The sequence below is a fragment of the Delphinus delphis genome, chromosome 4, assembly GCF_949987515.2.
Source record: "Delphinus delphis chromosome 4, mDelDel1.2, whole genome shotgun sequence".
In the NCBI taxonomy this organism is placed as follows: domain Eukaryota; kingdom Metazoa; phylum Chordata; class Mammalia; order Artiodactyla; family Delphinidae; genus Delphinus; species Delphinus delphis.
In genome coordinates this window covers 4193062-4216055 of record NC_082686.1, presented here as the reverse complement: position 1 = coordinate 4216055, position 22994 = coordinate 4193062, and the positions used below count along the sequence as shown (strand labels likewise).

The window sequence follows — 22994 nt, the reverse complement described above, 5'->3', positions numbered from 1 at the left end:
GACTCTTGCATCTTCCCATACATAGAAAAGTGCTGAAGTCATTCACTTGAGATGTCTGGTTTTTCTTTAATTAACAGTAATCTTTTGACGTTCCAACTACCTGCTTTTTGTTACAGAAACTCCTATACATCCTGCTTCCTCCCTGACCTCTTTGGAGCTGTCCCTCAGAGCCATCTGAGAGGCCATCTTCTGGGGTAAGTCCTCAGTAAGTCCACCAATAAAACATGATTCTCAATTTTTAGGTGTGTGTGTTTTTTTTTTCTTTCAGTCGACACCTGACCACAGCACTTGGAAAGGCAGCAGGTCCTGGGTCTTTGTGTGGCGTGAGGGATGTTCTTCCTAATCATAGGGGTCCTTGTAGGGAGGAGGCTTGTTGTCCGGGCTCGTTAGCTGAGCAAAGGGGAAGGGAGGTGCGGTGCCAGCTCCTTCCAAAGGGAAAGGTTACTGCCCCCCACAGGGCCCTCACTGGAAGGGCCACTTTTTGGTCCGCTTGACCCTGCCACCCCTCCCCTCCATCTTCCACCCACTTCCATCCTGAAGAAAGCAAATGAGCTAAACTCCAGGGAGGGCTTGAAGAAGATAAGGAGAATTGAGAAAGGAGGATGACGTGGGTCTGAGGGGGGAGGAAGAATTGGGGTGGGGAGCTGCCATGAGCTTAGAATGCGTAAGAATCCGTTTTGGTGCAGGAATGTTCCCAGTGAACCTACGGCAGGGTTTTAAGACACCCAGTTATCAAGCATCTGTTCAGAAGACCAGAGGTTTAAGGCACCGGCTAAGTTCAAAGCTACGTTCAGCTTTGGATGACTCGGGACTGTCAGAGCAGCGGTTGTCAAACCGTGCCAGAACCATCAGAAGGGGCGGATAAAGCTCAGGTAGCTGGGTCCTGCGCCCGAGAGTTTCTGATGCAGCAGGTCTGGGTGGGCGCCGAGAATCTGCATTTCCCGCAAGCTCCCAGGCATGCTGCTGGTGCGGGGACACACCTGGGGGGCCTCGAGGAGGCTGGGGGCGCGGGGCGCAGGGGCCGCCGGAGGCGCTGGTGCACTACGCATTACGTTTCGTTTCTAATCCCGCAGCCCTGGGAACGTGAGGGTTTCGTTTGCCCGCGGCCAGGGGCGGGCGGGGAGCGAGGGGCGGCGCGCGCGGTGCTTAAAGCAGAAGAGCGGCGGGCGCCTGGCGCCGGTCACTGCACGCGGACGGTAAGTGTCGCGCTCCTGGGTCTGGGCACCCTCCGCCGGCCAGAGGCCTCGGGGCATTTGGGCGGCTGGCTGGGAGTTGAGCGCTCCGGGCTGCGGGTATTGCGCAAGCTAGTAGTAGTAAAAACGATCATGATTATTAGTGATATTGACATGATAATGAATATGATGATGACGATAGTAATAGTAATGGCGACGTTGGCTGGGCTGAGAGCACCGCTGATTCTACTTTCCTACCGACACGCTGCTGAGGCTCCTGCGTGATGCATCAAAAACAGTCCTCCACCCCCCAAACTGGCGGCTTTTCTGCCTGAGAAGGTGGGCACGTGGAGGGGATGGGGTCAAAGAGGGTCTCCGAGGGAGCCGGTTAAGAGGGGTGCACTGCAAAAATTTCACATCCACTGCTGCGTGACCTCCGAGCGCACCCCAAACGGCTGACCAAGTTTCATATATCAGTTTATATTTCCTGCTAAGGAGTGCAAACCAGACAAGTCAGCTGCCCGGGGGTTTCCTTGGAAGCGCATGGACCAGGGGTCTTCACCAATCCTTCTGAATAGAGGGAGGTTGAAGCGGAGGGTCGCTGGGAGGTTTTGGGTGCCGGAGCCGCCCTATAGGAAGCAAGGGCTGGCCCGAGAGATGGGGCATACGCAGAAGTGCCCTGCGTGGAGGACCCTTAACCCAGGGGATGGAGAGTTGCCCAGGGTCTGCCTTCCTCGTAGCCTGTGCAGCCGGGTGCGACGGCGTGGAGCCGGCACACTTAGTCTTCAGGATGGAGGTAGGTAGGACAGCCCTGGGGGCTGACGGGAAACCCAGGCGTTGATGAGACCTGCGCCGCAGCCCTCCTCGCCCCGACCCCACCGCGGGTGACCGCAGAGCTGCGCGTGTGGGATCCTCGGAATCATTCAGTCCAATTTTAAATCAAGTTTTTGTCGGAAGTAAGGTCAAGTGATGTCAACCCTTCCCCCCACCTCCCCCTCAGCTGTGAAGTCCCCAGAAGACTCCTAAAATGTTCATGTCATCTTTCTACTTTAGAACAGAGCTGCTGGCCAGGAAGTTCCCCACCGGCCTGTGGACGTGCCCTCCCCCCGCCCCCTCCCCAGGTTCTTCACTTCTCTTCCGCCCACCTCCCGATACTCAGCTCATCTTGATTTGATAGAGAGACTTAGGTCTAAAGTACAAGATTTTAACCAAAGATTTTAACCTTTTAACCAAATTACTGAGTCTGCGCGTTTCTGCTCGCCCTGGGAGAGGCCAGTAAATTGGGAGATGAGGTGTTGGGCGTAAGGAATAAGGACTTTATTCGGAAAGCTGGGAGTCCGAGAAGACGGACGACCGATGACCTAGAGAACCCTCTTCCCGGGGTCTGGATGCTAGTTTCTTTCGTACAACAAAGAGCGGGGAGGTGAAGAGGTAAAGCAGAAAGGCCTTAAATTGTTGCAAATATCTCTGGATTTCAGCCTGACTGGAGGAGGGGGTGTGCTAATTTCTTCTTTCCTGCAGCCATACATAGGTGGGCTGGGTCAGAGTGTTTCCTGTGAGCTGAAAAGGTATTTTCATTTTACATTCAGGCTTGGGGGCCATGACGTTTACTTTAAGCTACAGGCGACATCTCTTTAATGATTAACTTGTAGCAAAAGGAATAGAATATAAAGGTTAAAAGTAAAAGAAACAGATCTAATATGGAGTCAGATTTGTTCTTCCCTATTACAATCATAAACAATATAAATATCAGTGAGTTTCTGGAAGGCAAAACACTTTGATGAGAAAAAGCAAATCTAAGTCCTGAGAGGGTTAACTGGACTGAATTATTTGGGCAGTTTGCAGACACTGAATCCGGTGTTTTCTTGAATTTGCTTGGTAGGTGGCCCTTATTTAGGGCTTAGGGGAGCCAATCCTCCCTCACATCCCTGCTCCTCTCTGCAGACTGGGCTGAGGAAGCTTTCCCACAAGGACAGAGCTCCCCTGGGCAACCCTTTGATCCCCTCCCCGCCCTCCACTGCAGGGATTCTCCAGTGACACTGGGGAATGGCATCTGGGTCTGGGAGCCATAGGCAAACGCACTCTGGGAGATCTTAAGGGGGAGGGGGTGGTACCGCCAGCCAGCCACCCCCATGGACAGGGGGAACCTGAGTGGACAGACAGAATGGAAAGAACCCACAGCACCTGGGCAGTTTCTCCCCATCCCTCCCCTCCCCAACCTTTGGAGTGAGAGAAGAGCCTGGTGCAGTAACCCCACTACTGACCAGTGTGGGTGTGCAGGACTGGGGAGCTGGGAGCTGGAAAGGAGGGAGATTTCCAGTGCTGTGCCCGTCTCGAAGCTCCCTGCCATCTTGTCTGCAGACACAGGGTAGGGGTTAGATGTTTCATGAGCAGTTCGGGGCTGAGGGCTAAGGGTCACACGGCTTGACTCCAGCATGGCCAGAATGGGTGAATGCGTTCAGCTCAGTTTGACAAGTGCAGCTGGATGCTGAATGTGATGAATAAGTAAAACTGGTTTTTATTACTGAGATGGCTTTGCTCCTGAGATCCAAACTGATTTTCAAAGATGATCCAAGATAGGTACAAATAATTAAGATATACAGACAAAAGTCACAAGATTTTGCTTTCAGGGAATGTCTTTTTTTTTTTTTGCGGTACGCGGGCCTCTCACTGTTGTGGCCTCTCCCGTTGCGGAGCACAGGCTCCGGACGCGCAGGCTCAGCGGCCACGGCTCACGGGCCGAGCCGCTCCGCGGCATGTGGGATCTTCCCGGACCGGGGCACGAACCCGTGTCCCCTGCATCGGCAGGCGGACTCTCAACCACTGCGCCACCAGGGAAGCCCTCAGGGAATGCCATTTGATGAAACAAACAGAGGAAGGGAATTTGTTCACAAAGAACCCACGGTCGTGGGGTGGTAGCCCTGGGGACTAATGATGCCACCTGACTGGGTGCAGTAAGGTCAACTGAAGTTGTAGTCTCTAACATGGGGCCCCAGCTCCAGCCCAGGACCCCCTGGGCACACGAAGTCTTTCCAAAGGCATGGGGGTGGGTGGTGGTTAGGGAATAAATTTCCAGATTGCCAGATTCCATAAGGACTCTTTAAAATTGATCACCTTTCAAAATTGCTTTTCTCTCACTATACAATGAACAGAATGCATCCCTCTCCCCCCAGTACACTTTTTTTTTAGCAAACTTGCCCTTTCAACTGCACCAGTATGGACCCAAAATCATATAGGCCTTGGGGTAGGGTCCCTTGAGAAGAAGCAAGAGCATCACAAAAAAAAAAAAAAAGTGTTGATTCAGGCCGTACATCGACAGCAAGGCTCTGTGCCTTATCCATCTACCTTAGAGTTTAAATATTTAAGGTTTACAAAAAGGACGTAGGGAACTGTGAATCTCTTTCAAAGCACATCCCTCCCCCCTTCATTTGCACCATTCTCAGCAATGGGGAAGAAACTTGGTGAGCGCTATCATTTATTCGCCCGGGTTTTGGTCTAATTTGTATGTTTTGCCTGATTTCAAGGAGGTGTCGGAGAACAGCTCCGAATTTCTGCCGACGGGTCAACGTTACATTGTCAAGTAAAAGGAAGGTATATTGGAGGTAAGTAAGTGCTTTATATTTTTTATAACATTTATTTCAAGTCATAGGAGAAATATTTTCATTTACTTTTATCTAAGATTATTAGATGTGTAAATTTTAATATTTAGAGACTTATGGTCCCAGAAAAAGATTTTAATGAATTTCAGATATATGCATATGTATTTTCTGGGTGCAGATATGATGATAGTATGATAAGGTGGCCAATTAAATGCTTTCAAAAATAAAATGAATGACTTTAAGATCCATTTAGGTGGAGGAAATGGAACAAAAATCTGAAGTCGGGGATCAAAAGGAACAGAGTAAAAGACTTGTAGTTCATTTTTTTTTTTTTTTTTTTTTTTTGCTGCGTTGAGTCTTCGTTTCTGTGCGAGGGCTTTCTCTGGTTGCAGCGAGCAGGGGCCACTCTTCATCGCGGTGCGCGGGCCTCTCACCGTCACGGCCTCTCCTATTGCGGAGCACAGGCTCCAGATGCGCAGGCTCAGTAGTTGTGGCTCATGGGCCCAGTTGCTCCGCGGCATGTGGGATCTTCCCAGACCAGGGCTCGAACCCGTGTCTGCTGCATTGGCAGGCAGATTCTCAACCATTGCGCCACCCGGGAAACCCTGGAGTTCATATTTTATAAAACACAGGTTTGGTGTTAAATTATCATAATATTTAGAATCCCTCATCTACACTGGAAAGAATTTTATAATAATTTTACTTTTAAATGTAAACTTAAAGATACATCAGAAATTTCATCCTTTGCCACTATTTAAATGTATGGTGAAAAAAAATTTTGATGTTCAACCTACAATCATTATGGGAAATACAGAGTTTTAAAAAAATCTTTGGAGATCCGGAAGCATATCCTTGAAGACCACTAAGCTGGTTGGGAACATCTGTCCTCATTTGACACTTGGTTCCTTGGAATTGTCCTGTCATTTCTTTCTGAGCTCCCACTGTGTCCCAGTGTGTCTTATGGTGGGTTTGGTTCCATGATCGAATGTACTCAGCTTCTGAATTGTGTTAATCCTGACCTACTTGGTTTTAAGCTGACCTGATAAAGGAAGAAGATGGTTCATTCTGACTTGAAAATCAAAGAACCCGATTCACCTTCTGCATCCAGTCATCTGTTACTAAATGGAAATGATGATCTGGTGGAGAAAAATGAGGAAACGGTAAGTTGATACCTGAAAACCACTCTCCGTGTGGACCTGAGCTGTGTCCACTTGCGGGCTGCCCACTGATACAGTGATGCCGTTGCTGCCCGGAGGTGCCCGCTTCCACATCTCTCTGAGGGCAGGACGTGGATACAAAGACTCTACTCATTCTGTTTGGGCCCTTCTTGCAGCCAAATGCAGACAGTGTTTTGCCTTAGCTGATGCTGGTTGGGGTGCAATTTTGGTCTGAAAAACCAGGCAAGATGCTGATGGGCTAGTGTAGGAATTGGCCCCAGGCACTGGGCCCGAGGAGCCCTGTGTTATCACATGCACACATCATGGTTCAGTCTCGAGTTCAAACCTCTGAGGTGTCACTGTGACACCACCTCACGGTGAAGCCATGTGGTGTCTTTTCTCCTAGAATCGAGACATATTTTTGGTGGGAACCAGACTTGGCTTCTGGAATCAGCTCAACCTGAATTTGATTCCGGTGCTGACACTGGCAGCTGTGTGATCTTGGGTGGTTATTCTTCCCTCTAGAAGCCCGATTTTCCATCTGTAAAGTCGGAATAATGATAGTATTTACCTTGTGTGACTGTTGAGAAGAGGTAGAGGCCGGGCACTTAGGAAGAGCTCTGTTTATTGCTGTCACATGTTTCAGCACAATGGATCTTCCGCGTCTTCCCAGTTGGCTCCATTTTCATAATCAATGTTTAACAATGTTTTAAACAATATTACAAACTACATTGGAGGACATAGAAAAATAAGAAGGTCCACCCATCTTTCCACCACCCTAATATAACTGTCGTCTCTCTCCTGGCTGTAACTGGCAGGGTAGAGGGCAGGAGGGACTCCTAGTGCTCAGACCCATGTGTTCGGATGTAGCGTCGCCTTTTTTGGCCAGGTTGAATAGGAGGTGTCTTATGACCCAGCAATTCCACTTCTAGGTGTAGACCTTGGTTCTTAGAGTGTGGTCCCCAGAGAAGCAGCATCAACATCCCCTGGGAAGTTTGACGTGGAAGTGATCACACTCACATATCCTTCCCCCAGACCTAGTGAACTAGAAATTTCAGGGACAGTGCCTACCATCTGTGTTCTAACAGACCCTCCAAGGGATGCTTCTTTGTGCTGAAGTTTGAGAAGCATTTTTCCACGTTCATATAGCATTCTTTCTAAGCAAAACCAGAAACAGCACAAGTGCCCACGAGTAGTGGAGTGCATACATAGATTGTGGTGTGCTCGTGCAGTAGGATTCCATATAGCAGTGAAAAGGAACGAGCTAGAGTTCCAGGTATCAAGATGGCTGAGTCTAGAAAACAATGGTGCGGGAGTCCCCTGGTGGTCCAGTGGTTAGGGCTTGGCACTTACACTGCCGTGGCCCGGGTTCAACCCTGGTGTGGAACTGAGATCCTGCAAGCCGAACGGCGTGGCCAAAAAAAACAAAACTAAAAATAGATAAACAATGGTGAACCCTAGAATCAAGTCACAGAAGAAATATACTGTATGATCCCATTTATATAAACATCCACAACAGGCAACCATAAGCCACGTATTGTTTAGGGAAAGATGCACGGGCGGTAAGACTGTAATGAAGAGGCAAGGACATCGTTATCACCAACCTGAGAACGGAAGAACTTTCTGGGGCTGAAGTGGTTTTAGGAGGAAGGTGCCTGGGGAGGGGTAGATTGAGTGTCTTAAGTACAGGGACTATGTGTTTTCTTAACCCAGGTGGTTGGTACATGCATTTTGACTAATTAGTATTCATGTTTTATAAACTCTCATGAATGGGTGGTATAAAGAAACGAAAACAGAAAGAACCCATAAGGAGGGCTAAGACTGAGGTCACTGATGGGTGTAAAGGTACAGCCAGGTGTGTGCACAGCCACCACGAGTCTTTCTGTGGGGAATTGTGCTCCGAACCTTTCTGAAGTGTTGTTATAGAGAAAAATTGCTCAGGACGCTTGTTTAAAAAGGGCAAGGAAGATTTTATTCAAGACTATTGCAATAGGGGAGAGAGATTGCGCTCAATGTGGATACAAGGACAAGTGGGGATTTATAGCCAGCGGGCAGGGTGGAGGACAGGAGGAAGAATTACCTAGAGGAACTAGGTTAGGATCAAGGGAGGTGAGGAAGGAACTGACTGGCTGTCAAAGCTGAGGAGATTCTGGATGAACTGGCTTAGCACGATTCTTTGATAAGTCTGGACTCAGTAGGTGAAGGAGAGGCCGAGAGGAGAAGGGGGCTCAAAGGAGCCCCGTTAAAGTTTGGCCAAGGGCATCCCCGTCAGTGTGTGTACCCCCTTCTCTGCTGAATTTTGTCAGCATTTCCCATGTATGAAATGTTGTGCTCAGGCATTCTGTAAGGCAGTGGTTCTCATCTGGGGGCAGTTTTACCCTTTGGAACACCTGGCAATCTCTGAAGACATTTTGGTTGTCACAACTCAAAGTGACGAGTGAATAGAGGCCAGGGATGCTGCTACACCTCCTACAAGGCACAGGACAGCCCGACCACAAAGGCTCATCGGGTCCAAACTATGAACACCTTCTCACGATGCTATAAAACAACTATTCCAGTAAAATTTAATTATATTATAAAGCATGCACAAAAATAGGAATTAGAAAAAGGTAAAAGGTAAAGTGATTTTTTCTTATTTTCTTCGCCACTGGGGTTGTTGGTTTTCTTGTTGTTGAGGTTTGGGCGTTCTTTATATATATATTCTGGGTACAAGTCCTTTGTCAGATATAAGCTTTGCAAACATTGTGCCTTGTCTTTCCATTCTCTTAACAGTCTCTTTTAAAGATTAGATGTTTTAAATTTTGATGACGTCCAATCTATGTGTTGGTTCTTTTATGGATTTTGTACTCTTGGGGCCATATCTAAGAAATCCTTGCCTAATCCATAGTCACAAAGATTTTCTCCTGTGTTTTCTTCTAGAAGTTCTATAGTTTTAGAGTTTGCATTTGGGTCTGTGTTCCACTGTGAGTTAATTTTTGTACATGGTGTTAAACATAGATTCAAGGTCATTTTTTTTGCATATAGATGTTTAGTTATCCCAGTACCATTTGTTGAAGGAAAAGGCTACCTTTTTTCCACTGCATTCCCCTTGTACTTTGGTCAAAAAACAGTTGTTCACAAATGTATTGGTTTATTTCTAGACTATGCATTCTGTTCCATTCTCTTTCTCCATTTTTGCATCAGCATCCCATTGTTTTGGTTACTACAGCTTTATAGTAATTATGGAAATCAGGGAATGTTAGCCCTCCAACCCTGCTCTTCTTTTTCAAAGTCATTTGACTGTTTTAGGAGTATTTAGACTATTTAGATTTTCTGTGATTGTTAATGTAATCGGGCTTGGAAAGATCATTTTGCTATTTGTTTTCTATTTGCCTTGTTTTTCATCTCCTCTTTCCTCTTTTCCTGCCTTCTTTTGAATTAATCAAGTTTTTTTATGATTCTGTTTTATCTCCTCCGTTGGCTTATTAAATGAAACTGTTTTAGGGAATATATTATGTGTCCTTAACTTATCAAGTTTACCTTCAAGTGCTAATATACTACTTCATGTATAAGAACCTTACGATAGAATGTGTCCATTTCTCCCCTCCCAGCCTTCATGCTATTTTATCATTATTTTTAATTTTATCAATATTTTAAACCCCACAATACATTGTTATTTCTGTTCAAATAGTCAAATGTCTTTTAAAGATAATTAAGTAATAAAAAAGCATAGTGGTCACCATTTCTGGTGTAAATTCCTGGGTGTAGATTAAGAAGTCCATTCAATATAATCTTCCTTTGGCTTGAAGGACATCCTAAACATTTCCTGTAGTGCAGGTTTGCTGGTGATGAATTCATTCACTTTTGTACATCCGAAAAAGTCCTTATTCACTTTCATTATTTTAAAAGATATGTTTGCTGGGTAGAGAATTCTGGGTTGATGGTTTTTCTCAGCACTTTAAAAAGGTTGCTCCACTGTCTACTCACTTGTATAGCTTCTAGTGAGAAATGTGCTGTAAATCTCAACTTTGTTCTTCTGTACTTATCACATGTTATTTTCCGGCTGCTTTAAACATTTTGTCATTATCACTGGTTTTGAGCAATTTGACTATCATGTGCCTTGATGTAGTTTACTTTATGTTTCCTTTGCTCAGGATTCATCGAGCTTTTTGGATCTTTGGGCTAATAGTTTTCACCAAGCTTGGGAAAAATTTAGCTATTATTTCTTCAAGTATTTATTTCTGTTTTGCCCCCACTCTCTTTTGAGAACTCCAATCACCTGTATATATTAGGTTGATTGAAGTTGTCCATCTTTGATGGCATGTGACCTGCAGGCTATGATAGAGGTCTCCCACTCTACCTCTTCCAGGGGTCTGAGAACAACCTGTACAACCAGTATGAGGAGAAGGTGCGGCCCTGCATTGACCTCATCGACTCCCTGCAGGCCCTGGGCGTGGAGCAGGGCCTGGCCCTGCCCACCATCGCTGTCACTGGGGACCAGAGCTCAGGCAAGAGCTCTGTGCTGGAGGCTCTGTCGGGGTTCGCTCTTCCCAGAGGCAGCAATAAGCTCTGCCGGGCCAGCCTCCTGCAAGCCACAAGGCATCCCGGGGACCAGTGGTTTAAGGGGAGGTCTCTGGGAAGGCCCCCGGGAGGGCAGCTCCCACAGGCCCTGGACAGCTGCCTAAGCACTTGCCCTGTATGTTAATCAGCTCAGGCTGAAGTAACAGAGGACCTCAGACTAGGGGCTTAAACAATAGAAATTTACTTCTCGCAGTTCTGGAGTCTGGAAGCCCGAGATCAAGGTGTCAGCAGGGTTGGTTTCTCCTGAGGCCTGTGTCCTCGGCTAACACATGACCCTCTTCTCCTTGTGTTCTCACGTGGCCTTTTCTCTATGTGCACCCACGTCTAGGATCTCTTCCTCTTTTTAGAAGGATGCCAGACATGTTGTTTAGGGCCCCACTCTTATGACCTCATTTAATGTTCATTACCTCTTTAAAGATAGACCCTATCTCCAAGTATAGTCACGTTGGGCATTAGGGGCTTCAACATATGAGTCTGACCGGGTGGCGGGGGGAGGAGACCGAATTCATAACATCCTCTCATCACACGTTTAGTGTGGATGGTCCATAACCTGCACTTGCGGAAGGTCTGAGTAAATGCATGTGGGTCCTCAGCCCTGAACACTGGGCACGTGGGTGTCCTTCCTGAGCCCCTTCCCAAGGGGTGACCCTCTATCTGGGAGGTGAAGATTGGTGCTCTGCCAAGTGGTGCTTTTTGAGCCACCAGGCCGAGGATCAGTGAGGGCTCCAGGGAAGAAGGCACACCTGAGCTGGGTCTTGAAATACGGGTCAGATGTGAAGGCGGGTGGGATTTGGAAGAAGTTTACAGTAAGGGGACTGTGGTGAGGGGGCCTGGCGGGGGCAGTCCCCCTTCCTGATAGGAGTGGGGTGTGTGCACTTGGGGGACGATGGAAGACATTTGCAGAAGTTTGGGGCTCCCCACTGTAGTTTGCCACCTGGGCTGATGGAAAACACTGGAGTGAAGCAGGGGGTCTAAAGAAGTGGCTTTCAAGCCAAACACCTCCTGAGACACACAGTCAAGATGCACATTCGTGAGTCACCCCAGATAGAATGTGTCGGAGTGTCAGAGGGTGAGACCAGAAAGTCTGCAGTTTTAACAGTCTCCCCAGATGATTGTATAGAAATTTGAGAACCACTGGTCTAAGACCACCATATAGGACTGTTAAGAGCAGCGTATAGAACTGATGGATAATGACCTCCTAGATATTGTTACAAGATGTCCTCTGGTGCTGAAACTGAAAACACTTGTGAATGAAGACGAGTGGAAAGGCAAAGTCAAGTGTCCGGGACAAAGAGACTGAGATTTCAGATGCTTCGCAGGTGGAAAAGGAAATCAGTGAAGGTAAGTGTCCCGTGTTTGTTTGTCATTGCCTATTTGGCTGTCTGGTCAACCAGGTGAAGTGGGTGGGGTCTGCCTGTCACCATTCCCACTCTCCCCTTTCTGGGCCCGTCCTGGTCCCTTGGGAACCCTCCCTTCCCTACATCCGGCCCCCAGCTTTCTTGTATTTTCTCTTCTTTTACTCTCATTAAGACCAGTGCTTTGGACAGAATCTGACCTCAGTAGTTTATTGTTTAGTATGTAAGTACGTACCTGAGCGTAGTGTGAATTTTGAAGCTTGTCTCCAAATATGGAGTATCGGCCCCTTATTCAAGGGCTTCCCCATCCCACAGATCTGATGGAAGAGGTATACGGGTATGGGACCAGGGAACCCCTTCACCTATTAACCTGGTAAAAAGGCATTCCAAAATGCTGACTGGGGCATCACTGAACCCTATTCAGAAATGGGGGTCCTTTTTCTCCAAGAGTGGGGTGCATGTCCTTGCATAACCCTGGTTTAGGCTAATTTATGGCAGGGCTCGGTAAATGCAGACCACAGAGATTACATCATCGATGTGAGACATCTGAAAAGGGAAACTTAACGCTTGGACTTATGAACGCACTTTCAGAATGGAACTCATTCCTATGTAGGGGACTCACTGCATGCCTCATCCGTGAATCACAGTGGGTAGAAGTTGCTTTCAGAGGATTCGCTGTAATGTGATATTCCATCCTAAGCTCTATTCTGTTTTTTTCCTTCCTCTTCTCTAGCCCAGGTTGCCATTGCTGGGGAAGGCACGGGAATCAGTCATGAGCTGATTAGTCTGGAAGTCACCTCCCCTCATGTCCCGGATCTGACCCTGACAGACCTTCCCGGCATCACCAGGATCGCTGTGGGCAATCAGCCAGCCGACATTGAATATCAGGTGAAACGTCAGGTTCCATCCTGGCCCGGGCCTTGTGGGGGTGGGGCTGCATTAGAGCATCAGTGAGTCCAGGACGGAGCTTGAAGAGTGGGTGTTAGGAGGTGGGGAATTTGGAGAGTGTGATGGTCGAAATCTACTCCACCAAGTTGGGTGGAAGCTTCTGTGGAAAAAGGCAAACAGGCAAAGTTGGAAATGCATTTTATTTGTGTTTTATGTGGCGACTCATTTGGGTCATAGTTACATTTTGTGCCATATCTAAACCAGCACGTATTAGGAAGGGGTTTTATGTGGGGAGCATAAGAGAGCATTAGAAGCAAGTCTAATGATATTCCTAGATCAGTGAATCTCACTCTGTGGATTAAAGATTTAGGGAATAGTCAAGCAATTCTTTTGGCATCTTGTTTTTCATTGTGACTGTCAGATTTGAGGTCTTAGGATATAGTTAAAGAGTTAAGACCTCACAGTTTTCCCTGTTTGAACTACAGAGAACTTAGTTCCTCTGCCTTGGGAAGCGCCCCCAGGCTTGTGTTGTGGGCTCGTTTCTCCATAGTTGCTTCTTTGGAGAAATACCTCTGGGACCTGGAGGGTCTGAAGCAAGTACAAGGTCAGGACCTGTCTCATCTCTCATACCCTCTCATTTTCTTACAGATCAAGTCTCTCATCAGGAAGTACATCCTTAAGCAGGAGACCATCAACTTGGTGGTAGTCCCCGCTAATGTGGACATCGCCACCGTGGAGGCACTGCGCATGGCTCAGGAGGTGGACCTCCAAGGACGGGACCATAGGTAAGAAGATGGAAGAATCTAAAAATAGTAGGTGGCTTGATAGTGGAAAAGCATCCCTTGAATCCAATGGGTGCTTCCTGGCACACACACAAGATGAGAACCTTTTGAGAACACATTGAGGCCAGATGAAATGGGCCACATTTGACTTTTGTTGGCCATGCGTTGGCTTGTAATCCTTGTCTACCTGCTTATAAGAGGCATGGTGGGTTCAGGAGGTGAGGCAAAATCAGAAAGCAGTTATGTCAGTTGACAGTGCATTTGAGGTAGAATAACCCATGCGTCCCAGACAGATGAATGGATACGCAAAATATGTTGTATCAATACAATGGGATAGTATTCAACCTTAAAAAGGAAGGATAGGGCTTCCCTGGTGGCGCAGTGGTTGAGAGTCCGCCTGCCGATGCAGGGGACACGGGTTCGTGCCCCGGTCTGGGAGGATCCCACATGCCACGGAGCGGCTGCGCCCATGAGCCATGGCCGCTGAGCCTGCGTGTCTGGAGCCTGTGCTCCGCAACGGGAGAGGCCACAACAGTGAGAGGCCCGCGTACCGCAAAAAAAAAAAGAAAAAAAAAAAAAAGGAAGGATATTCGGACACCTGCTACAATGTGGATGAATCTTAAAGACATTATGCTTAATGACATAAGCCAGGGCAGAAGGACAAATACTGTGTGATCCCACTTATATGAGGGATCTATAGTGGTCAAGTTCATAGAGACAGGATGTCAAACGGGGGGAAAGGGGGAAAGAAGAGTGGGTGTTCAGTGGTGACAGAGTCTCAGCTTGGGAGGAGTAAAAGGTTTTGGAGCTGGTTAGTGATCAAGGTTGCCCAACAACGTGGGAGTGCAGAGTGCACCTAAAAATGGCTAAAATGGTAAATTTTATGTTTTAAAAATGCGTTTGGCTGTAAATAGCAGAGAACCCGAGTACAGTGGCTGAAACAAATGGCGATTTATTTTCACGCCTAACAAGAACTCTGGGCACAGGCTGCTTCCCTCGGGACCGCTGTTCAGTGACGCTGTCAGGACCCAGTCCCTTCCACCTTCTGCTCCGCCATCCTTAACTGCAGGTGCTCATTCTTTGCTTGTCCTGCTGCCTGTCGTGCCTGGGATGGGAATCTCTGGGCCAGGGCAGCAGCTACCAGTGGACACGGTAAACCTCAGGGTTAGTCCTGGGCTGGCTTCGCTGGACAGTCCCACAGGGCCCCGCACCTGGAAGGGTCCACACCTGGTGTGATGCTCTGATGCTGCCATCTTGCAATACTCAACGTCTGAACAAGAGGCTCTGCGTTTCCATTTTGTAATGGGCCCCGCAAGCGATGTAACTGGTCCTGGCTGGACCAGTGTTCCTCCAAGTGTGAGCCAGGCCCCACCTGCACCAGAAATAATTGCAGAAGTTTTAGAAATGCAAGTCCCTCGATCCCACCAAACCTCCTGAATCAGAATCTCTGGGATGGAGCCTGAGATTCTGCTTTTTTTTTTTTTGCGGTACGCGGGCCTCTCACTGCTGTGGCCTCTCCCATTGCGGAGCAACAGGCTCCAGATGTGCAGGCTCAGTGGCCATGGCTCACGGGCCCAGCCGCTCCACAGCACGCAGGATCCTCCCAGACTGGGGCACGAACCCGTGTCCCCTGCATCGGCAGGCAGACTCTCAACCACTGTGCCACCAGGGAAGCCCTGAGATTCTGCCTTTTAAGACCTACGTTAAGGTGGTTCAGATGCACAGGAAAGTTTGAGAGTGAACTCCTCCACTGGACAGAAAGAACACAAAAGGGCCATTACATTCTACTGACTCTTTGGTGTGAGAGCCGAGATCTGGGTGATGTGAGCTTGGGGAGAACTCAGGGGCTGAGCCTCACACCTTCGCTCTGCAAGCCCTATTGTGTGCCCTCAAGCAGGGTGGGAGGAAACCAGGGGCCAGGGGACCTGCCTTCCCAGGGGCAGGAGCTGTCCTTACTTTTCGCTCTGCGAAGCTGTGAGCATTCTCTAACCAAAGTCTCTGGGTCGCAGGAATCTTGACGAAGCCCGATCTGGTGGACAAAAGCACCGAAGACAAGGTAGTGGACGTGGTGAGAAACCTCGTCTTCCACCTGAAGAAGGGCTACATGATCGTCAAGTGCCGGGGGCAGCAGGACATCCAGCACCAGCTGAGCCTGACCAAGGCCCTGCAGAAGGAGCAGGACTTCTTTGGGAACCACGCCCATTTCAGGTGGGCGGGTGGTGTTTTCCGAGTGTGAACCAAAATTAAGGACCTCCGTCCTCACGGGGGAAAATGGATGCTGTCTGAGATCAGATTTTGAGAGTATCCATGTGTGTTTGTTCCTTGACAATGACCACGGAATTTGCCTGGAAGAAAAAAGGAGGAATTCACAAAGTACTGCAAAGAATAAATTTAAAACGTCAAAAGAAGGCAGAGGTTTTTGCAATAACTGAAATAGTATGGTTCTGGAACCGGAATATAAACGTAAGTGAAACAGGATAGAAACAAAGTAGAAAACCCAGAAATAAGACTCAGATACATATATTTGGTCTATGATGAATGTGGCAATTCAAATCCCTGGGCTATGTCTGTTGGATCATCCATCAGTGGCATTGAGATAATTGTTTAATATTTGGGAAAAAATTAAATTGTGACCTTACTTAACATGGGATACCCAAATATAATATCAGTTGAAGTTTAAAATTAAGTACAAGAAAGGCACCATAAGCGTCCCAGAAGAAAATATAGACGGAGAATTTATAATCCCAGCATAAAAGTCTTTCTAACCCTAATGCCAAAAATGACATTTTTTAAAAAGGAAAAGACTGATAAATTGGTGAGATTTGAAACAATGAGAAGATGTAGAGTTGGTGGGAAAGGAGGGGCGTGGACCTTCACCTCTGCTGCTGGGAATGTGTGCTGAGGTCACATGCGAACCGGTCTGCATAGGTGCGTGTCCGAGGTTGAGTTCCATTTCTAGGAATTCCACCCAGGAAAGTAATCAGAGATGTACCCACTAATGTTGGCTAAAGGCTATTCAGCACAGGTTTGGTTTTTGTTTACATTTTTATTAGAGTATAGTTGCTTTACAATGTTGTGTTAGTTTCAGGTGTACAACAAAGTGAATCAGGTATACATATATCCACTCTTTTTTAGATTCTTTTCCCATATAGGTCATTACAGAGTATTGAGTAGAGTTCCCTGTGCTATACAGTAGGTCTTCATTCATTATCTATTTTATACATAGTAATGTGTATATGTCAATCCCAATCTCCCAGTTCATCCCAACCCCCCCTTCCCCCTTGGTATCCATAAGTTTGTTCTCTACATCTGTGTCTCTATTTCTGCTTTGCAAATAAGTTCATCTGTACCATTTTTCTAGATTCCACATATAAGCAATATTGTACAATATTTTTTTTTACAGATTTGTTTTTTGCGGTACGCGGGCCTCTCACTGCCGTGGCCTCTCCCGTTGCAGAGCACAGGCTCCAGACGCGCAGGCTCAGCGGCCACGGCTCGTGGGCCCAGCCGCTCCGCGGCACGTGGGATCCTCCCGGACCAGGACACGAACCCACGTCCCCTGCATCGGCAGGCAGACTCTCAACCACTGCACCACCAGGGAAGCCCACAGATTTGTTTTTAATGGTGAAAATTTGGAATCTAAATGTTGAAAATCATGGGATTTATATAAATGAACCAGAATAAGAGATCACAGCGTTGGCAACCATTAGACTGCTGTGCAATGAGATGCCAATGAAAAGGAGCTTATAAGATGTGGAGAAAAAAGTGACACAGTCACTGAGATCCCTTGTGTGCACACATGTGTATGTAGGTGGAGACCCATGTCCTTCGTAAACGTTATCACATTTGATGCTCCCGGAAGCCTGCAGAGACATAAAATTCAGAGGAGACACTTGTACACCTGTGTTCATAGCAGCATTATTCACACTAGCTAAAGCATGGAAGCAACCCGAGTGTCCATTGATAGATGAATGGGATAAACAGAATGTGGTCCGTCCATACAGTGGAACAGCATTCGGCCTCAGAAAGGAGGGAAATTCTAGCACATGTTGTAACACGGATGAACCTTGAGGACGTTATGCTCAGTGAAATAAGCCAGTCAGAAAAAGACAAGCACTGTATGATTCCACTTGTACGAGGCCCCTAGAAGAGTCACATTCATAGAGACAGGGCCTGGGGGGAGGGGGAGGGGGAGACGTTTAATGCGGACAGAGTCTCATTTGGGGAAGATGGGATAGTTCTGGAGGTGGATGGTGGTGATGGACGCACAGCAACGTAATTGTACTTAATAACAATGAATGTGGGCTTACAAACGACCGAAATGGTGAATTTTATGTTGTGTATATTTTACAATTTTAAAAATTGACAGGTGTGGACACTGAAACTTAGGTACGAGTGTACTCTTGCAAAGAGGTGTGTGGACTCATGCTTCCTGGCCGCCCTTCATCCTAAAAAGTCCCTTAAAATATAGAATATCATGTAATAACTCACCCTGCAAACACATATTTGGAGAGAGTGAGAGAAGGGCTTGGCTTCCTTCCTCCAACCAGCCCATGGTTTAAGTTCTCCTCTTGGGGAAGGGTGGGTCCCCCAGTTCAGGGTTCATCCGTAAACCTGTGTCAGTATATTTTCACGAGGCTCGATACTGACGTGCATCACGTATATAGAAGGGTATGTGCACGTTATGAAAACGTATCTAGAGGTGACTGTATATTTTTATAAAGACCATTTCTATAGTCAGATGTCATGAGACACAATATATCAGCTGGTAGCGATCATTCTATACCATTTTTGAAATACCTAACGTTACTGAAATTCAGTCAATTCTATGCGATCCAATTCTGAACATTTCTTGGGGACCAGATGCAGGACATCCCAGCCAGTGGGAAGTAACTGGATTTGCCTTGGCTTTCCCTAGCAGCAGAGCCGACTTGCATTTTCTGGCTAGACCCAGATGGACACGTACGTTGTCTTCTCTCACAGGGATCTTCTGGAGGAAGGAAGGGCCACGGTCCTGTGCCTGGCTGAAAGACTGACCACTGAACTCATCACGCACATCTGTGTAAGTACTTGCAAAGCTGTCCAATCTCTGAATAGAATCCTGCAGACACAAAGCTTAACCGTGTCGGCTAACAAACGTCAGCACACGTGGATCTCCTGTGCATCTCGTGAAGATGCCGGCTCAGATTCAGGGGGTCTGGATGTGGCCCGGGATTCTCCCAGGTGGTGTGGATGTTGCCTGTCAGAGGACCACACGTTGAGTGGGATGCTCATAAACTATCCACTTGGCCTGATTACAAAGTGGCATCTTATGAGCACTGGACTAACTCTTCCTTTCCCGTCATCGCCAAACTTGACTCATTCCCTCTTCATATTTATGGCTTTCCATTGTTTTCTATTTTCCTCAGAAATCTCTGCCCCTGTTAGAAAATCAGATAAAGGAGAGTCACCAGAGAATAACAGAGGAGCTACAGAAGTATGGCTCAGATATTCCGGAAGATGCAAGTGGGAAGATGTTCTCTCTGATAGATGTGAGTGTTGCCAGGGGCACCAAGCCGGAGAGTCGCACGTCACTGTCTACAAAGGGATCGTGCGTGGGCCTTGTGCACGTCTCTCTTCACTCCCCTAAAGCTGATCCGGACTCCTTCTGGCCACTTAGCACCAGAAAGGGGCTGGGGTTGGAGGATGGTGGGCAGGGAGTGGCAGGCCATCCCATTCACAGCATCGGCTCTTCCTCAAGCGCGCTCACCCGAGACCCCCGGGCAGTGAGGGGAGTTTGGGGTTGTCTGCTGCCAAAGCCTCTTCTCTCCTGTCCTCGCACCCGGGCCTGTAAGGCAGCAGAGAAGGGCTCGCCCACCCTCTGCACGCATGCGACCGCCAAACTACTTTGCTTGTATTTGGAATATCTCCGCTGATACTCAACGTTTTTCTTCTTGGCAGAAAATTGATGCATTTAATAAAGAGATCACTAATATAATAGAAGGGGAAGAATTCGTGGGAGAGCGTGACTCTCGGCTGTTTAACAAAATGCGAACCGAGTTCTACAGATGGAGTATTGTGGTTGCAAACAGTTTCCGGAAAGGTGAGTCCAAGGCACCATGGGAAACCCTGCAAGTCAAGCTGAGTCCAGGGCCGGGGGGCTGGGTGATGCAGTTGGTGAAGGACGTCCAGAGTAAGGAGTTAGTGGCGTGAAAGCCACATGTGCTGTTTCAGATCCCTGAGCTCTGGCCAGCAGGCATCTAGTACTGATTTCAGAGGACACCTAGAGAGAAAATACAGATTCACTGGCCCATATCAGTCACGACTCTTAGAAGAATCAGCCCTCCCTCAACAGTGAGCAAGTCGACATATCATGTGTGTCACACTCTTTTTGTTCCCAATGGTGCTGCCCCTGAAATAACCCAGTTTGATCTTGGTTAACCCACCAAGGCCTTGAAGCCTGACGTGTCTCGTAATGGATCTTATAGTTGCGGTGATGAAAAGAAAATACAACAGAGAGGTCCAGGGGAGCTGATTTTCACTACTCAGAAATTTCCTCTCAGCTCCCAAGAGATGGTCTCATGCCAACGTGGCCCTTCTGTGTGGCCCACCACCTCAGCTCCCCCACACCCACTTGGTCAGGAAGAACTCTGCACCAGCCCTGCTCACTGGGCTACTGTGCTCACCAGATAGCTCCCCGGCAGGAAAGGCTTTCCCTCTCCTTCCCTGTCTGACCCGTGCTGCTCCCCTCCCGCTATGTGGCTCTGCCTGGCCGCCCCTGCTTCTGTTACACGCGGGTCACAGGCTGAACATTACCCATCTCCTACTTCACCAAAACCAGGGATGATTTGGATGATCTCCAGGACAACGGGAAAATGACTTTTGCAGCCGTGTTCATACCAGACTCTCAAAAGCTGTTTGGGTGTGTGGTTTTGCCGGTCAGACAGACCAGCCCTTCCTTTCAGCTGGTGTCCATTCTCCAACATCAGACGTCGGTTTCTTGGCCCCAGCATCCCCCTGGAATGCCTTCATCTGCCTGTCCCTTCTCTCCCGCCCTGCATTGGTAACACTGGCGGTCCCATCCCTCGCCTGCCCTCATCCTGGGGCACGGAGCATGTGTTCCAGCTCCAGCTCACTGATTCCCTCCACGCACATACCCTGAGTGCTTGCTCCACTCCTGGCACCTTTATAAACCTCTGTTTTTGGCTCATGTAATCTTTTCAGCCCTCCCATGAGGCCAGGTGCTCATACTATAAAGAAGGGAAGTGAAGCACGGAGAGGTTGCAGAACTTGCTACAGTACCAGTATATATCAGCTTGTTGAGAGATCAACTTATCTCAGGAAAGAGAAACTTTGCACTAGCAGGTGGGGTGTGGTGACATTACCCAACTCAGGTTCTGCTTCTCATGGCTCAAGAGTCCAGTACTGAGAGACAAGTATTGGGTAAAATGAGAGACAGCTTTACTCAGGAAGCCGGCAATCCTGGGGAGAAGGTGGACTCATGGCCCAAAGAACCAATTCCCCATTTTCCAGGTTTTGTTTGGAGATTCTGTAGGGAAAAGAGGAAGGGTTAACATGCTAAAGAGGTACGTGATGAGCTCGTGGACATTCCTCTGATTGGTTGGTGGTGAGGTCACCAAGGGTCAACATCCTCAACCCTCTGGTTCCAACTGATCTGGGGGCTACGTGATTGTGGGCAGCATATGATTAACTTCTTTTATGTGGTGGGGGTTTTAGTCTCTGTAAAGCAGCTCAGAGGACATGGCGCAAAATACTGTCTGTAGCCCCTGAGGAGGGACTAAAGGTCCTTGACTTTGTTTAACGGCTAAACTGTTATTATTTTGTTTGGCTTGACTATTTTCCTTTGTTGCTGCCTTTTTTCATTTCTCAGATTAAATTTATTCTTTGGATACATTTTCTTTTTTTAGAGACAAAAGGAAAGCAGAGGACATGGGTGGGGTGAGGAGGGGATATTGTCCCAGGACCCCACTGGGTCCTGCTGAGTTACAGAGAGGGAGAAAGGAAGGTCGAAACGAACTTTCAACGTGCCCAGAACTCAGAGAGCTCCCTTCTGTGGTTTTTGATAGCCCAGCTCCTTTTCTGCTAAATAATTTTAGCTTTGATTTAAAAAAAAAAAAAGGTTATAAAATCTTCGGGGCAGAGTTTTTGTACTTAGTCTGCCCATTAACCTTTTTAGAGCACATTTTACCCTCTTGCATCAGAAGTAAGCATTTAGTGATCAGGAGAGGCTGGTGGGAGCCCAGGCTTGGGGTTGGCCCCCGACGCGGTGCCTCCTGGAGCACAGAGGACGAGGGTGCCTTTGAAACCCAGGTGGGGAGCTTTTGCACCCGCCAGGTCTCGTCCGTGCCGGGGGCTCCTCGGTGACGTCAGGGTCTCCTGGGGGCCGCAGCCCCTCACCCTCCTGTGAACTGCCCCTCCCTTCTTGCCAGGAGGTCAGCACCCGCATCTCCAGCCACACCCCCTCGATCATCCAGTTCTTCATGCTTAAGACGTTCGGCCAGCTGCGGAAGGGGATGCTGCAGCTGCTGCGAACAAGGACAAGTACGACAGGCTGCTGAAGGAGCGCAGCGACACCAGCGACAGGAGGAAGCTCCCGAGGGAGCCGCTGCAGCGGCTGACCCGGGCTCGGCTCGCCAAGTTCCCCGGCTGAACCCGCCCTCCGCCCCGCCCCGGGGTCTCCAGGGAGCCGGCGACCGACATCTTTCCCTGCCAGCCTCGAGTCATTAGCTGATCATTTCACAGTTGCGCCAGTGGTTAGCAGTCAGACTGTAGCCGTCATCCCTGCTGTTAGTGGATGACGACCTAGTAAGAAGCTGTGATGGGCACGCTGGCTTCGGGCATAAAGTGATTTACACAGATGGTCCACGGCTGCCCTGTGCTCTCTGCATCACTTCATCAGTTACCGATGCCCACACAGCATCCTAAGAGGGTCATTCCGGTTTCTGTAGTGGCCTTTCACACCCGACATTTTAGGGGCATTAGTGCCACGTGTGTGAATGCACACAGAAGCCTATTTCTTTGATTTGTAATAAACTCGTTTCGACCAGACATTTCTCTGACACCTTCTTTATCTGGGGGGGAGAAGTCTGACAGTGACAGCAGCCGGGAACGCTTGGAGCAGTCGGTGGGCACTACCGCTTCCCTCGGTGCTGGATCAGGTCACAGCGAACAGTTGAACAGAGGAGTGTGGTCGGTTATTGATGAGAGGCTGAAGGGAAATGGGGAATCCAGTGAAAGAAATGGGACAGAATGTGAAGCAATCGGCATTCGTTGTGTATAACGTGTGCTGATCAAGTGTCCAGTCTGCTTAACCGCTGGCCACCTGGCATGAGGCTGACAGGTAAAAAGCCCACGTCCAGAGAAGTCACTGCCCAGCCAGTGGGGTTTTACAGGCCAATGCAGGTCTGGGGGGCAGAGAAGGTGGACCGTTAACCGTGAATTGGCCAGAAGGAGCACAGCACGGTCCTGAGTGTCCTTGGAC

At 48.3% G+C, this 22994-nt stretch overlaps 1 protein-coding gene across 1 annotated transcript; it reads left to right on the top strand.

Annotated features, from left to right (window-relative positions):
- Positions 1-1124: 1124 nt before the first annotated feature.
- LOC132423939 (interferon-induced GTP-binding protein Mx1-like) lies at positions 1125-22164 on the top strand. Its single transcript, XM_060009785.1, is given in 13 exon segments — positions 1125-1196; positions 4697-4774; positions 5806-5931; positions 10277-10478; positions 11691-11764; positions 11766-11829; positions 12577-12731; positions 13380-13516; positions 15509-15721; positions 18497-18575; positions 18922-19044; positions 19454-19595; positions 21943-22164. Coding segments are annotated over 11 exon segments (1353 nt in total). The 5' UTR covers positions 1125-1196; positions 4697-4774; positions 5806-5826; the 3' UTR covers positions 22002-22164.
- The last annotated feature ends 830 nt before the right edge of the window (positions 22165-22994 follow it).